General features: G+C 35.5%; 1 protein-coding gene across 1 annotated transcript in view; it reads left to right on the top strand.

The window, feature by feature from the left end:
• The window catches only part of DMD (dystrophin), a 2,517,447-nt gene that overhangs the window by 2,129,999 nt on the left and 370,086 nt on the right, over positions 1-17,362 (top strand). Inside the window, exon 55 of the mRNA XM_012638704.1 lies at positions 10,685-10,857. Within this exon, the coding sequence (XP_012494158.1) occupies positions 10,685-10,857 (173 nt within the window). The remainder of the gene's footprint in view (positions 1-10,684; positions 10,858-17,362) is intronic.

The following is a 17,362-nucleotide window of genomic DNA, read 5'->3' as shown; positions in this document are numbered from 1 at the left end:
ACCAACAGACCAGACTTCCTCATTTCCTCATTTATACTCAAGATCAATGACAATGATGACATGCAGCTACAATTTCTCCTTTCTTGCCTTTTTTTAAATTTGTTTTTGAGACAGGGTCTCACTCTGTTGCCCAAGCTAGAGTGCAGTGGCACTATCATAGCTCACTGCAGCCTCCAACTCCTGGGCTCAAGCGATCCTCGTGCCTTAGCCTCCAGAGTAGCTGGGACTACAGGCACGTGCCAGCATGCCTGGCTAATTTTTATATTGTTTTGTAGAAGCAGGGTCTCACTATGTTGCTCAGATTGGTCTTGAACTCCTGGCCTCAAGTGATCCTTCTTCCTTGGCCTTCCAGAGTGCTAGGATTACAGCCGTGACCCACTACCCCCAGCCAATTTCTCCTTTCTTATTCAGGGTACTATGAGACATGTTTCCTCTATCCTTTAATAGATATTACAATCTAGCTCCCATGTGTAAAAAATCTTATGATATAAAATAATCTGTAAAGACATCCCCTTCTCTGTTCTAGTTCCTTATTAAAACTTACATAACGTATCTCGTGGGCATTAAAAGGCCTAATCCTTCCCAAACCTTGCTCTCCTGGGGATAGTTCTCCAAATCTGCTTTTTCTTAGATGAAAGAAGCATAGATTGTATCATGGGCAAAGGTCAAGAATGCCCTGGGCCCGCTTCAACAAGATAGTCCAAGGGTCTTTAGGATCTTCTGAACTGAATTGAATGCCTTGGGAAGGATTAATACATTTATAATGGAAAGCTCATAAGTGGAGTGGATTTCTGGCCCCAGCACAGTGGGTTCTAGGAATAAAGAAATGTCTCTTAGCATTTTGCTTATTTTCTAATTTATGAAGTTTCCTTTGACAGATAAGTCAATGTTACTTACCTTTACATTAATTTCCACATGCATATCCCTTCTTCCTCCTTTTCCTTATACATTAAAAAAAGAGTAACTTGGTTGTCTCCCCATCACCATCCACCTGTTCCATGAGAGAAGAAAATCAAAATAGGATGGAACAACTCTCTAGGCACAAAAACCCATTACACTCTCCAGAAGAAGGAGTATTATGAGGATTTGGGGAGGGGGATATGAGGGGTAGAATAAAGTTGTCATTTTGCATTTGTAACCTTCATAATTAAAACAAGCCAGAGGAAATTAGCTACATGGCTGTTATGATTTCTACTGTATGATCAAAAATAATTATGGCACTTTGCCATATGTTCTTGCCTTCTTCTTAGATATTGCTGTTGGGATAAGATGAGATTTGACATCAACTAATTGCTTATTTCTAATATACAGTCTTGAGCTACAGTGATTCTCAAGAGGAAAAAATATAACTTGGTGACAAAGAGACTCCAGAAATAAGAGCTTTTCTAACTTTTAACTCTATACATAATATAGACAAATTGCACAGATAGATATAACCAGATGCGTTTTGGTCCATGGGAAAATAGTTGTCTATTTTGATAATAGGAATGTATTCTGTTCATTTAGAGCCCTTCAGAATCTTCAAAATACCAGTTCTGAGTTGAATGAGGAGAAATAAAACAATTCATATCTAACTGAGAAATAATTCAGTTGCTGGTCATTCCTATTGGAGCACCACAGTGTTCTGAAACCAAATATCTCACAGGTGCATTAATGAGTTAATTATGTTGCTATGTTACATATAGCCCAAGTCAGAAGTCACTTGCTTTGTATTTAACTGGTGGGGAAGAAATAGGGGCAGGAGGGGAGTAAAATCAACATAAATTCAGGCAGATCTGTGCTCCAATCCTGTTTCTGTCACATAACAGGTGTGGGATTTGGACAGGTTACTTCATCTCTCTAACTCATGGTTTCCTCAATAGGGGGATAAGAAGGCCTACTTCACAGAGTTGGTGTAAGGGTTTTGTAAGAGCTGTAACTATTAGTTTCCTGCACTGTTTCATCCCCATACCCTACCCACAGCCCTCATCATGGCTCTGCAATAATAAATACGTTTCAATGTTGGAAAGACCCATCTGGTCTTTCTCAGATAAGGATGCTTTTCTTCAAACAGGTTGATTCCTGCACATAAAACATAGTACAAAACCATAAGTACCTTCAACACTGTGGACTTTTCATATGTGGTTGCCTCTGTGATTTAAATGTATGATCTAGAGTTTGCATGTGAAGGTCTTTCAAGACTACCATTGGCAATGATCTTCTGAAAGATGCCTCATTAAGGAAATGTTCACCCAATTATGAGCACTGAAGCAGTACAGCAATATCTGAAATAATATGGCGACATACTATAAGTCTTTTATATGAATTTTAGATATAGTATTTAAAAAGAAAACTCAGCCTGTCTTAGGGATTTTTTTTTTATCCTCCAACACCAGCATTATGAAGGCATGCCATTCTTGTTTTAAACTTTATGTGCTGAGCCAAGTGGATATCAACATTAGTTTCCCCCTAGGTCCATGGCTTCTAACTTTTTAGAAACATCTGAAACAGTATTGCTCTACCTGCCCTTTCTCGGGAGACTGTGTCTTTTAGAACTCACACCCATATAGTTTTAGGAATGCCTAATAGGGTATATTTTAGGTGGGAGTCACCTATGTCTACATGCAGCTTTGGTGTCAATGCCCTTGTCAAGGGTGTCAATGGTCTTGTCATTCTAATTTATTTGGCACCAATGGGTGAATGTATGTATGTGTTTGAAACATGGCATCTATGATGTTTTAATTACTCCTTGGAAAATAAAACTTAAAATGACATTTCAATCTTTAAAATGCTTTTGTGAATTGTTATCACTTTCTTCAATTCTACCTTCCAAAGGTAGGGCAAGAGAAGGATGAAATTGAGTCACACATGCAGCTGTTTCTATAATTTATGAGTACTCAATGGTGATAGCATCCCTTCCCTTTACTTTCTCCCTGTTTCTGGAGCCACTGCTTTGCTGGTTCCTGAATGGCTGAAACTGCCTGTCAACAAGACTTTCTGCCTCCATTTACCTGCTACCATGTACCCTGAAAATATTCTCCCAATAACCATTCCCAAATACTTTTTGTCATGATGTCATGCCTTTACACAGGAAGCTACAGTGGAATCTTATCCTTATGGGATCAGATATAATCTCCAGGCTGCATTCAAAGCTCTCAGTGGCTACTCTGTATCCTTTGAACCTCATCTATTGACCCTCTTTATCACTACCTCTTAGCTCCTACCTACAGCTCTGGCTCCTATCTCTCTCTATATATATATTCAGTAGTCATTTTTTTTTTTTTTCGAATGGCCTCACGTCTTCTCTGCTGGCAGGCTTGGAGTCATGCCAGAAGGTGAGAGGGAGACCGGAAGGACACAACTTTGATGAAGACAACTTTAAGTCAAGTACTAGGTTAGGTACTTAGATGTTATACCCATATCATCTCATCTAATCTTTGCCAAAACCTTGTAAGGTAGATATTATTGGCCCTATTTATGGACATACAATAGGCACTTGATGCATGTGTGTGTGATGAATAAATATGCAGAGAATATTTGCACTGTGACTGAATAAAAAGAAACTAGGAAAAACAAGATGCAGCAGAGAAACAATACCTCTCATCTTACTTTCAACCTAGCATATCTTAAATGAGCACTTCAATTTTAAAAAGAAATTTTAAGAATAGAGTAAACCAGAGGGTCAGACAAGGAGAGAAAGCATCACGTGTTACCAGAGTTTGGGATTGCTCAAGGCAGTTTGACGAATGGGATTTTGCTCAGTTTCCTCCAGGGGTAATCCACCCTAGGTCAGGCATTTTTAAAGATTAGATTTTGAAATAAAGCTTTGCACCTGGGAATGTACTGAGGCAGGAGAGCATATCCCTTCTCTCCGCTGTTCTAGTGTTTAAGTGTGAGAATTTTCGAATGAAATATGAAAGCAAAGACAACAAACCCTGCAGGATAATAGTCTCTGAGGACTTTAATAACAGCCATTTTTAAAGCAAAGCCTGTGGACTCCTAAATCCATAGCTGCTCGTTTAAGATGCATTGCAATGCAATGGACCTGAAAACATACTCCTTATCTACCTAGAGCAACCAGGCTCCAAGCCAAACAGCAGTCCTCAAATTAACTCTTGTTTCTCTTGGGATGACAACTCTGCTGCTTTTAAAGATATTGTAATGGCCACATATAGAAAGGAAAAAAAAAAGTCATACTCTCTTGTGATTCTGTACCCAGCTCTATTTCCTGATCTAGTTAGGAAGCTCCAGTGGTTAGATTAGAGTCTTTATAAGGCCAGGACTGTGGGTCTAAATCCTTTATGTGAGTACTTCTCAAAAATCCCTTAGGAAGGATAATTTACTTTCTTTTGCTAGTTTTAATTTCTAATCCATGATAGACCAATATTTTGTAACATGCAATAAAAATGAATTACTAAAAAAATTTACAAAAATCAGACATACAAAATGCATGGCCATGCTTTTTAATTTTTAGATTGCTGTACATGTTTCTAAAGATTTAATCTCAATTTCTGTTCTTCATAATGGAATATCTGTCTCTGTATGAGCGCGTGTGTTGTACATGTTTCTAAAGATTTACTCTCGATTTCTGTTCTTCATAACGGAATATCTGCGTGTGTATGTGTGTGTGTACACTCCAAATCCTCAACCATTTACAGCCCATGTTTAATGAATCATTTTGGATAACCAGGATAAGGGACTTTTGTATGTTCGTTTTTGTCTTGTTTAATTTCTTTAAAACAACACCGGCTTTCAAAGCAACTATACTGGAAAAAAGTCTTTTGAAGCATTACACATATGTTACTTTCTTCTTAAACAGATTTATTGAAAATAAATCTGCTTTCTCTGGCTAATTCAGGATCATCATCATTAACATTAATTATTTTGCTTTGCTATAAAGCGATGTGATACCTTTGACTGGTACTAATACATGTAGAGCTGTTAGTTTCCACACTGTGTGACCCTGGTCGATTATGCATGCCTGCAGCTCCTTTTACACCTTTCTGGTTCCCTGTCAGGTGTCACTTCTTGCTACTCTCAACTTAGCCCGCAAGGACAACTTCTTTCCTGTTTTGTATCTTCTGTGTCTGACCTCCTAAATTCTTGGAAATCAGATCATCACTTCCCCCTCCCCCATCAAGCTTATTTCAATTAGGCAAAAATTATCAATAAGGAAGAATTAATGGCCTTGCAATTATTCACATATTAACTACTTTCAGAAAAGCTTAGAGACGGTGTGTCTATAATAAAAATTTTAAGGAGATTCAGTCACTTATTTTCCCTATGTCATTTTGTTCGTTTGTTTTCTCACTTTTCAGCTATATTAAAATGGGGAAGTTTTCATTCGCTGAGTTCTTTTTTAAAGACAAATACATCCATATACATAGAAAAGAAAATATGTGGATGCTATTATCATGATGTTCTGGAATAGCATCATAATTATTTTTTTGGATAATAAAAAGAAGTGTTCAGCACTAATTCTTGGTATCTCCCTTCTTTATTTTTCTTCTAGTAAAAAGTTTGAAACTTTTCATATTCTTCCCCAGTTGTCTTATTACATATGAGCACCATGGCTCATTCTACTTGTTGAATGAGATAGTATGAATTTAATATTCAATAATCTTTGTACTTTTCTTTACAAACTTTTATTCTCAGTGGCTTCCTAAAGGAAGAGTTTTATCCTGCTTAGTTTGAGGAATTATGCTACATTCTACCTAACACTCATCATACATTCTAATCAGGTTGTGAATTAATTGTCCGTGCTCAGAAACCAAACTCATATCACCTTTATGCCATTTCCATGCTATTCTTTTTACCTGAAATATCCTCTTTGCTCCACATTTCTCAGTCCTATTCATCCCTCAAGGCTCAAGCCAAGTACATGACTTCATGCAATTTATTTCTGTCACTTGATTTCCACATGGATTCTCTTATAATAGTAAGCCTTACATTAGCTGTTATTTATTAAAGACTTCCTGTGTTCTGGATGCCATTCAAAGTATTTTACAAAAATTATTCCATGTAATATTCAAAACAACCCAGCAGGTAGGTATTATTATTTAATATTTAGTGAAGCCAAAGAGATTAAAGAGTTTTCAATGTTATGCAGCTAATAAGGGAAAGAGAACTGGGAAGAGGCAAACCTATGTCTATTTAACTGCATTTTGCCATGAGTTTTCCCTGGAGGCTGACAAGGGGGATTTACAACAGGAGTAGCCTAGACTCTTAGGTAAGAAGGAAATTTGGGATTTGTACAAATCCTCCAGAAAACAGTATCCCCCTACTCCTAAAACAACTACACTATGAACATATTGCTTATCTCATATCTCAACTTTTTTAGTACTCACAGCTGAAATTTGCTCCATAATTATACAGAACTTTAGGCTATATGTTTCTTTTAGGAGAGCACACATTATTTTTCCATTTATACCCATTTTCTTAATTACTTTATGTTCTCTCTTATTACATTGGATATATTTCTGTCTACTGCTACAGATCTGTTTAGCAGTCTCCATATTAATAAAGCCAAAAAATTACTCTTTGAGTGCTGAAAACAATGTTATCCCTCATTGTGTAATGGCAGTGCTAGATTTACTAAAATTTCGAAGGGGGCATTATTAATAGGAAAAATTGCCATCAACAAACTAAAACTCAGAGATAATACAGCCTAGTGGTTAAGACCACAATCCCTAGAGTCTGACTGCCTGGGTTTGAAATCTTGCTGCATCGTTTATTAGCTGTGCGACCTTGGACATTTTTAGTCAACCTTTCCGTAATTTCATTTTCTTATATGGAAAATGAAGATAATAATAATGCCTACCCTAGAGGCTTATTAAGAGGATAAAATGAGCTCATGTATACACAGCGCTTTGGATAGTGCCTGATACACAGTAAGTCTTAGATATGTTGTTGCTGTGGCTGCTGCTGCTGTGGTTTTTGTTGTTTTGTAACAAATGCTTTTTTCCTCCTGTTCATTATTATTCTTCCTAAAGAATGCAATCACAAGAAGAGAAAATTACACGAAATGCAGTGAATGTAGTAACTAAGGACTAAGGCTTGAGTGATATTTTCTAGTTAAGTCAGAAGTGAAATAAAACTATCTAAAATTTTCTATGAAAATTACCCTGTGCCCAGATTGACTACACTCTGAGAACCCCACTTGATTCTCTATACCAACCTCCTGCTTCTTTGTACCCCCTAAGTCTAAAGTTTAGTCTTAAGACAAATGTCTTCATGGTAGTTTTATGCAAATGTGACTATGTGTCTTTCTACCTGCCCTGTCCTCCCCGCCTAGTACTCATGCTGCCTATTGGTACTGAAAAATCTCCACTACACTATGCCAGCCTTAGATAGATGGCCTTGTGTTCTTTGCTGATACTCACCTCGCTTTTAGGGCAACCTGCCTGAGTCCTGTAGCTTGACAGATCCCTACTATCCTGCCTTCCGAGAAAGGAGCATGGTCAAACTATGCCAAGTCACTAACTGGTGTGGCTCATAGTTCACATGGCTCTTGTAGACAAAGAGATGATTTATTAATGGGAGAATTTCTGTTCTGGCAGCAGGATATTTTGTAGTAAGGAGACCTTATCATTACAGTTTTTGCTTACAGGTGGTCCCTGATGCCCCATTGCAAAACGAGAAATGAAAAAGGTAGTCAGGATTCCATTTTTCATTCAGAAAAAAAGCCATCTATGTAGGTAAATGGTTTATCAAAATCAGGAATGCTGTCTTTCACTGTGTTTTCCCCTCAACAATAATTTTTTCCCTCTTCTGAGTAACATCCTCATTCAGCTTTAATAACTACTGTATGTTACATCCAAGGCTTATAGCAGATGTGTTGGCAGAGACAGCCCAAGATCTTCTAGAGTCGAGAGAACTGGATCCAATTCCCAGTTACTAGATATGTGACTTTTAGGCAACATGTCTGATCCTCAGTGGTCTCATCTGCAAAACAGAAAATGTGATGTAATTCACAGAGCCAGGAGGAGGAAAAACTAAGGCAGTGCATTTGTAAGTGCTGTGTAACCTATAAAGCCCTTTCCTGTACATGTGTCGTTTATTGCTCTAAACTACCATCATGACCTAGAAAAGTAGTACTGACATATGAGTTACCTTCCTCCCAGTGCTAAAACTTTACTTCAGCCACTTTTGCATTTCTAAAGAGAGAGGTTTTTATCTCAGTATCTATGAGGTTTGGCAAGAAATTCTCATCAATATTTAGTTGGTAATATAAATGAATTAAATAAAATGCACATTAGATTTTAGGAAATTAAAGACAGAACTGTCTCTTGCATTCCTCTTATATTTCCCACAGTGCTAAAACTAGACAAATAATCAGTCTTTGATATAATAAATACTTTACCAATTTTATACTTATTTCTGTATTGATAATACAACAAAAATGTTTTTATGCAGTATAACGTACATGGCAAAGATGAAAATTAGCAAATTCATCAATCAACATCCTATTTATGCTTTGAAAGACTTTCTTTAGTCAACAAAGAAAGTGTCAATGGCTTCATAATATCCTTGATCTTAAGGAACTAATGACTGGGACTAGATCTCTGCTATATCAATGCATGATATTAATATAAAAGTTCAAATATACTATTGTTTATATGCACATTAATGTAGAAAACTGATCTTATTAGTCAAAATACTTAATTTTCTTGAACAACTAAAAGTTTGGCTTTAATCCCCAAGTATATACTTGGAGGTAAAGTTTAGGTAGTGTACAAATCAAATACAATAGGAGAAGTAAAGTAAAAGACAAGTGAGGAAATTATACGGAACTTGGAATCTGGTTGGGGTATTTACATAAATCACCTCACTTTTTTCTTTTGCTGAAGAAGTAGCAAATTAGGCAGGCATGTTATTCCAGGTAGGTAAAAGAATAAAAAAGAAAAAAATCAAATAGATGTATATTTGACCAAATTCCACTCTGCAAGAAGCCCAATGATAGTTTTCTGCCACATAACTAGTTTCAAAATCAGTCTATATATTTCCAGTACAAGCCTGGTTTTGATGAAATAAAGATAGATGCTACTCAATCTGCTTTAGTATTTTCCTTCTTTCAATTTTTGATGTGGTTCTATCCATATTCCCCTTCCTGTCTCCCAATCAAAGAGAATAGGACACAACTCTCTTTAGAGTCCATCAGTGATACTTTGGCTGCCAAAAATAGTGACAGGAGACATTCATTGTTCATCTACCTTACTCGTGCAACATTCAAAATTCTGCATCTTAAGAGGCTGTGATTGAAAACATGAGCCAATTCTCCAGAATATCCAACATGTAGTTGCTGCCTCTTTCCCCCTTACTTTAGCAGAGTAATTTAATTCAATTTTAGAAAGAGAGAGAGAGAGAAAGAAAGAGAGAAAAAACTTTTCTAGTTACACAGATCAATCCAATTGTTCGGAGCTTCAGAATGAATTTTTAAACTTGTTCAACAGAAGCATACAAATCTCCAAGAGCAAGTCAGATAATGTACAAAGCCTTCATTCATTGTGTAGGCAGAAAGGAATGCTGGTACCCAGCAGCTCTCTAAGGAATGTTCCCTTGGCTTTGACTGTTCTGCTGGGAACAAGGAGGGAAACACATATATAAAATGAATTTATAATGTCTCTGGCTTGTAATGGCAAAATGATAAGAAAAGTTGGCTGTTTAATATAAACTGTCAGTTGCATATTCCAGGCCTCCTCTCTTTGAGGTCCCTCCCACATCCACACGCCTGGCTACCGTTTAGTGAGGAGTACAAAGTGGCCATTTATTATTATTGACTGGTGAGGCCTGTGCTCCAAAATTCATTCTGTCAACAGAATGTAAGCAAAGTTGGCATTTTAAAGCAGGGATCTTTCAGTTTCTGGGTTTTCTCAGAATTGCTATGCAACAGGATCAGTGCTGTAGTCCCCGGTTCAAGCTGAAAATGTTACACAGGAAGACATACCATGTAAAGGTCAGATTCTTCTAATATGATAATTTTCTTGATCTGTGTATATACAAATGAAGTTGAATGCATGACCTCTTATCATAAGTCTTACCAAGGTCCTATGGACTTTCCAGTTGTCAAGCCTAAAAATATGACGATATTTTAAATGGGAAGTCATACTAATAAATGTACGATGCTGTAATATATGTATGATGCTGCAGTACCAAGGTGAACTTAATGTGTATTGTCAAGAAGATTCTCTCCTATGATAGATTCCATTAATATGCTGGTGCTATGGATCAAATACAACCTTGTTTATTAGTCTCTCTATGCTTTTACAGTCAGAGTCAACTCTACAGAATACTATTTACATGGAAATATGACTTAACCTATATTGCAATGAAATGATTGGCACTGGAGTGTACTTTATCACAGAATTTTATTTCATATAACTTCCATAAAACAATATGTTTTGTCCATGGCCTAAAGATATAACTTATGAAATTTATAAAGTTATGAATGTATTACTTTCCAACTCATAATGGCAAGGAGTAAATTTATCATACCTAATAAGATGCCTATTTTCAATCTATATAATAACATGAAGAGACAATACCCCAAGAAAAGTGATTTGAGGTTTATCTTCATGTTAGTTGGCCCGATTGAAATGTCTTCAGAGCTAATAATTTATTTTTTGCATTTCTCCAAATTCACATTCATAGCTGTTTTTTTCAGTTCAGTAATTCTGCACATATTCTTCTTCCTGCTGTCCTGTAGGACCTTCAAGGAGAAATCGAAGCTCACACGGATATCTATCACAACCTGGATGAAAATGGCCAAAAAATCCTGAGATCTCTAGAAGGTTCTGATGATGCAGTCCTGTTACAAAGACGTTTGGACAACATGAACTTCAAGTGGAGTGAGCTTCGGAAGAAGTCTCTCAACATTAGGTAGGAAAAGATCTGGAGCAGAAAAGCCAGAAATGAATTAAAATGATGAAATTTTTCTTGTGTTCTTAGCAAAAGTAACTAATATCTCACATGTTTATGTAAATCACCCAATTTCAGAAGGATTCATTTTATTTTGGATAAATGAATCGTTTATTTATTTGGTATGGAGATGATACTTGAGGGTTCAGATTAGATAAAAATGGTGATGTTTTGTAACCACAGGAGAGATGCATATTAAGACGTTAGAGTGAATTTAAATGAGGAGCACAGCTATCCTAATTTCATAGAGTTCTTTCTTGGCTTATTATGGGATAATACAATAAGTGATAATATTAATGAATGTTTATTATGGAATTTTTTCTTTGACATTACTCTAAATGCATACCAGAGGACAGTCTTTAAAAACCATAATGCATTATAATTAATAGGTTAGAGGAGACCTCTCCATAGCTCCTGCAGCTAAGGAGAGTATATAGCAACTTCCTGTCTTTTGCTTTCTCTGGGATTTTGTTAAAACACATCCTCCGTAGACTAAGATTTTAGCTGCACTATACTCTCCTACTTTGTACTTTGCCCCTTTCTATGTATCAACTTTCTTTTGAGAAGTTAAGGGATGTAATGCATCTCAGCACCTTTGTATAAACGACAGAGGGAAGCTCTTGTTATCCCAGTTTTGCACTAGTTCAGTGGAGGGACAAAAATGCGGAGATAGTAAGTGAAATGCCCATTGTTACTTAAATGATCTAAGAAGAGCAGGGAGGGGAAGCCAAGATTTCTGCTTTCTAATCGGTTGCCTTTCCTAATTCGTTTCTCTTTATAAAAATATTTTGTGCTTTCTTCTGTGTCTAGAGCAAGGGTGGTAGTGGAAGGAGGTAGAAGAGAAAGAATGGACTTAATTATTGTTATGAAGGAACGCACAAAATAGTGGCAGTAATTACTGCCTCTAGATATAGTAAAATTACAGAAGGGAGATTTTTTTCTTCTTTATAGTTCTTCTAAATTGTTCAAAATTTCAACATATAACATATTTACTTCTATAAGCAGGGAAAAAAGAAATAAAATGTTACTAATTCAAAGGTACTATTGTAAAAATCTGCACCAAATATGAAATAATAATGATAGCGACTAACACTTAACATGATGCATGTACATACCATGCAAATGCCATAAGCACTTTATATTTATTATTCCACTTAATGATCTCAGCAACCCTAAGAGGTAGATTCTATTATTATACTTTCTTTACATTTGAAGAAAGTGAAGCACAGAGAAGCTAAATAACTTTCCCAAGGTTACTTAGTTAGCAAGTGGCAGATCCAAGATCAAAACACAGGGAGTCCAACTCCAGAGTCTGAACTTTTAATCATCATATTATACCATAAATTATAAAGAAAGAAGGAAACTTTTACAAATAATTGCAAAATAGCAGAAAGGATGAAATAGAGAAGCAGGTTTCTAAAAATAGAAGAGGATTTATTTTTATTTATCAGGTATTTTTCCCCAGGTTTACACACCAGGTTCCCAGACATTCTTCCTTATCTTCCTATATGTCCATGAATTTTGTGTCTCCATGTTGGTGATGAGTTTGGGGTAGCAATGAGCAATGGCATTTTCAAAGATGAGGAGACTCCATTAGTTTTCTACAGCTTAAGCTCTTAAGAGAGGTCAGTGTGTATAATGACAAAGGCCACTTTCATAACATCTGTCATTAAAAAAGGAATAAAACGTGTGAGATGGAAAAGATATTGGTAGGTAAAGTAAAGAAAAGAAATTTATTCTTTTTTTGCAGGAAAGAAAAAGAAAGGTGCTATAATTGTTCTGAACATCACTCAATGCCTTTTCTCTCCTTCATGTGAACTTGATGAAATAAAAGGAGACTTGAAAGCGGCAAACAGCATGTCAGCCAAAATATGGGCTCTTCATTCTCAGCAATTTCCCATATGCCAGCTACTGCGGTTTAATTCTTGCTGTCATTAATCAAGTAGAAAACAGTTACCTTAGTTTATCTAAGGTGCTGCAAATTCTAGAATTTACATATTCAGATCAGTGGTTTTGGCTTTTAAATAGGTCTCTCTAATAACACAGGATATGTTATAAGCATTCACTTATAAAAAAGCAAGGAAGTAATTGTTCACGTGAAAGCAATTTAGTTTATTTCTTGGTGCTTGATTGAAATAAGGATATCAGTCAATCTATAGCGAACGGCAGGGTTCAGTTGAGAGAAGCACAGTGAAAGTAGTAATCTGGGATGATTGTTAAACAGGGTATAGGAACACTGAAAGGGTTAGCTACAGAACCTCCACTGGCACTGATAAGCCTGCATTGTCAATCTCATCAGTTCCTACGTCAGGGTTATTTTATTGTGAAAAGTTACCACAATTAAAAAATAGTTTCAAAGATACCCTGGAAAAACAGCTGTGTTTGCCCAAGTTATAACATATTATACTAAAAATTTACAGTTGGTTCATTGTTTTATGAGGGATTCTGAAACCACTTTTATATTTCAAAAAATAAAACCATTAGTGCTTAATTTCCCAGATATCCATTTTAATGGGAAAAAAGTGAGCTTGAACCTAAACGATTTTGCAGTTCGCCTTTGCATTCCATTGGCTCACGTCCATATCATGTTCTTTTCCCTCCATTTATTTTCCTTCTACCCTAAATTTTTTCTCTTCCTGTGATTATGATTCTTATTTAAGTCTTCATGTCATGCTACATTAATAGATTTGTCTCTGTTCCTTTTCTTTTACATAGTTACATCATCCATTACATATTTACAGCTATACTCTACCTTGGGCACTGTTTCTATCTTATTACTCTTTTGTTCAAGAGCTTCAATCTCATTGGTTTCCACATCTCTCATTCATTTATTTATTTGTTCATTTAACAAATATTTAATGAATGCCTGCTATGTACTAGGCACTCTTCTAGGCACTGAGGATGCAACAGTGAACAAAACAGACAAAAACATCACTGCTCTCGTTAAGTTATATTTAGTCACTAGAACTTAGCAGACACTCCTTACTGTGCCTAGTAAGTCCTTGCTAATCCCTTTCCTTTTTTGTTCTTTTTCTGCCCCCAATTCCTTTCTCATCAAGCAGCATTCTAGTTACTCCCCAATATGCATTCTTTGAGCCAAGTAAATCCTGCTTTCTAATCCCATTCCTGGTCTCCAACAACTTCTTCACTCTCCCAAATGAGTGTATGCATTGCTGGTTCTCACTTTTGCAACATTGTGTCTCCTCTTATTCTCTAAATTTTGACTCAAATTCCATAATGAATATTTTCTTTTTTAGCTGTTCCTTCACTGGTCTTCCCAGTACTGTTCTAATTTACAGTTGATTAACAGGTTCCTTTAAATATTAAAGAGTTGTTTCATAGGGCTATGCTTGCTGACTCCAGCTAAATTAGGTAAATATAAAAACTCCAAACTCTACATAAGTCAGTGAGGTAGAGTAGAGAGAGTCCTGGACCAGCAATTGGGCAATGTAGTTTTTCTTCTGGCTCTGTTACTAGCTACCTACCATACAATCTTGATCAAGTCACTTAACTGCTTCATAAGTTGAGTAACCTACTTTCTCTTTTGGCTCTATTACCACCTACCTACCATATAATCTTGAGCAAGTCACTTAACTGCTTCATACTTCAATTTTCTCCCTCCCTGAAATTAAGAGTTACGACCAGAAACATGGGTAGTCTCTTCAAGTTCTCTTGCAATTCTACAATTCTATTATTTTTAATTCTGCAATCATACTTCATGAGCCTGGAAAAATTGTTGAATTTTTCTACCTTTGTTTTCTTAATTTAAATAGAACTGATTGATTTAAAAGATATGGTATAATAAAAAGTAAATAAGATGTCTTTAAGAGAAAAAATACTTTGAAATTATGTAGTGCTTTCTCATAATTTAATTCAAGCAAAGTATGTGCCATCATTCCACATCCTTGATCACATCAAATTTTGTCCAAGAGATAAAATGAAGTAAATAGTGATAATTATGTACCATCAAACAAAACAAAAAATTTAATCACTTTAAGTCGGAGAGAAATAAAATAAAACATTTTTACTTACATGTACACACACACACAGTTAATGGTGACATTATCCAACATCAGGATGTTGACGAGTCAAAGCGTTTCTCATGCTAAAATATTCCCTATGCACAAACCTAGCACTTTTATTTTTTAAATATTAATACTTTGAGAAGTGGTCAAGTGAATTTTTTATATAAGAAATATATATAAAGATTTCCATTTCATCTGCTACCAGATTATTTTTTACAGATTATTATGTATACTATTAACTATGAAAATTGCATAATATGTTGTCAACATAATTTCAGCAAAATTTACATTCAGTGAGATTTTTATACTTGGCAGAAAATCTTGTAAATGTTATATAAAAATATTCATATTTATGAAATTTTGAACATTAATTCAAGAGACAAGAATACTAACATTCTATAGTCTACAGCAGCAACAAATCTCTTGGGGAGTGCTGGGTGTTAGAATAGTTAGAGATATTTTTCTATAATGGAGAACAAAGAAAGAGCAAAAGGAGGCAGATTTTTTTCTACCTTTGAGAGAAAAGTGCATCTTGGACATTGAATATCTCTGACTTTCTTTTTCTCACTCTTGGAATGTTAATTATGTTTGGAAGTTGGAGTTCAAGGCCCATCTGATTTAAAAAATCTTTATTTCTCTTTGGGCTTAATTCTCTCTCTTTATTTAAAACCTCATAGCTCCCATTTTATTTATGTGGTTCTTTATTATTTCTGCATTCCTTCCTTTTCTTTCTGTGTGCTTAAGTGCTATTTTATTACACAAGGGTACCAAAGATATACAAGGATATATCATTAGTTTATGAAGGAAGTCAAAGTGAAAAATGAATTCAATATAACACATTGTGCTTTAAGAATACCTATCTTACAGAGTAAAGTTTTATTAAGGATTTCAAACTAGGTATCAACCAAATCACACTTGAAATATCTGTTTCTAGAGAAATAACAATAACTTTATCAGCCCCTATAATTCTTAGAGTCCTGACACTGAAGAGTTCCTTAAAGACCAAGCTATATATCCCAAAATACCTAAAGTTTCTGAATTTTACCTAAACCTTACAAATTGAGGAAATTATCTACTTTTTAAGATCAGCATCTTCCTTATTAAAAGCTAGTAACCCCTAAGCCCTTGTCTTCACTACTAAAGATTAATAGAAAATGGATAAAATCCAACTGTACCCTTTCAAACCACGTCTTTTATTTTCTGTTGAGTAGGTAGGGTTAAATAGAGTAGTATATTTGACAGTTAACAATGTTAAAAGAAAAACTACACAAATTAAGTTTAGCAGAGTTTATTTGGGCAAAGAACAATTCATAAATTGGGCATCATTCAGAAATAGGAGAGGAGGTTCAAAGAGCTCCACCCAGCAATGTCAACAGGCAATATTTATAAAAAGAAAAAGAAAGTGATATATAGAAGCAGCTTAACTGGTTACAGCTCAGCATTTGCCTGATTTGGTCACGGTGTAATGAGGCATTTTCCTTATATGAACATGATCTGATCAATTGGCTGCCTGTGATTGGCTGAAGCTTGGCTGTTGTGATTGGATGATACTTAGCTATTTGTTACAAGAATGTAATCTTAAATTAGGTTGCACTTTGTTTACATACTAAGTTATATTGCAGTTTGCTATGTACAAAGGCAATTTTAAGTTAAATTTAATTTAACAGCAAGAAGCCTTTTTGCTCAGGGATCCAAAACATTTGGTTAAAACCAAATGCTTTAACCAAATGGTTAAGGTTAAGGATTTCCTCATCTAAGAAATGTTTGTAATTTACATTTTCCATGTCTATATGTGAAAGCTCAAGTTATGTTTTTCAGCAGCTGTCTTTGTACCTTTGCATCTTGATTTCCACATTCACAAAACAAAAAAGTTGAACTATAATCTCTCGGATTTCTTCCAGCCCTAATAGCCTAGGCTATAACCAGAAAAAAAATCGTTGAAAATACAAAGAAAAATTTTCAGGAAGAAACATTTCAAATACGAACATAGGTTAATCATTTAGGAATATTTGGTATGCACTCATGAAAATAAAAAAAGGGTAGCTGCTTTCAACAAATGTATTAGAAATGTGTCTTGAAAACATTTCATAAGCTTAAAATAGTCAAAGAAAATATTTTCTGAACTCATAGTGTTTCATTACATTTAGATCTTCAAAATCATGTCACTAACAAATACCACCTTTGCCTTGTAGAGATCAGCAAGTAATGTTTGGGGCATATCGGAAATACTTTAATAAATTCTTTATCAAAGAATGATCCTGGAGCTCACCTGCAGAGTTGTGAAGATTCTTGTTAAAAATACAGATTCTTGTTAAAAGTACAGAAATTCTTAAAAAAAAAAAAAAGTACAGGCCGGGCGCGGTGGCTCACGCCTGTAATCCTAGCTCTCTGGGAGGCCGAGGCGGGCGGATTGTTTGAGCTCAGGAGTTCAAAACCAGCCT

This window comes from Propithecus coquereli, unplaced genomic scaffold, assembly GCF_000956105.1.
Source record: "Propithecus coquereli isolate 6110/MARCELLA unplaced genomic scaffold, Pcoq_1.0 Scaffold132, whole genome shotgun sequence".
Taxonomy (NCBI): Eukaryota; Metazoa; Chordata; class Mammalia; order Primates; family Indriidae; genus Propithecus; species Propithecus coquereli.
The sequence above is the reverse complement of the archived record's forward strand: the minus strand, read 5'-3'. Positions and strand labels throughout refer to the sequence as shown.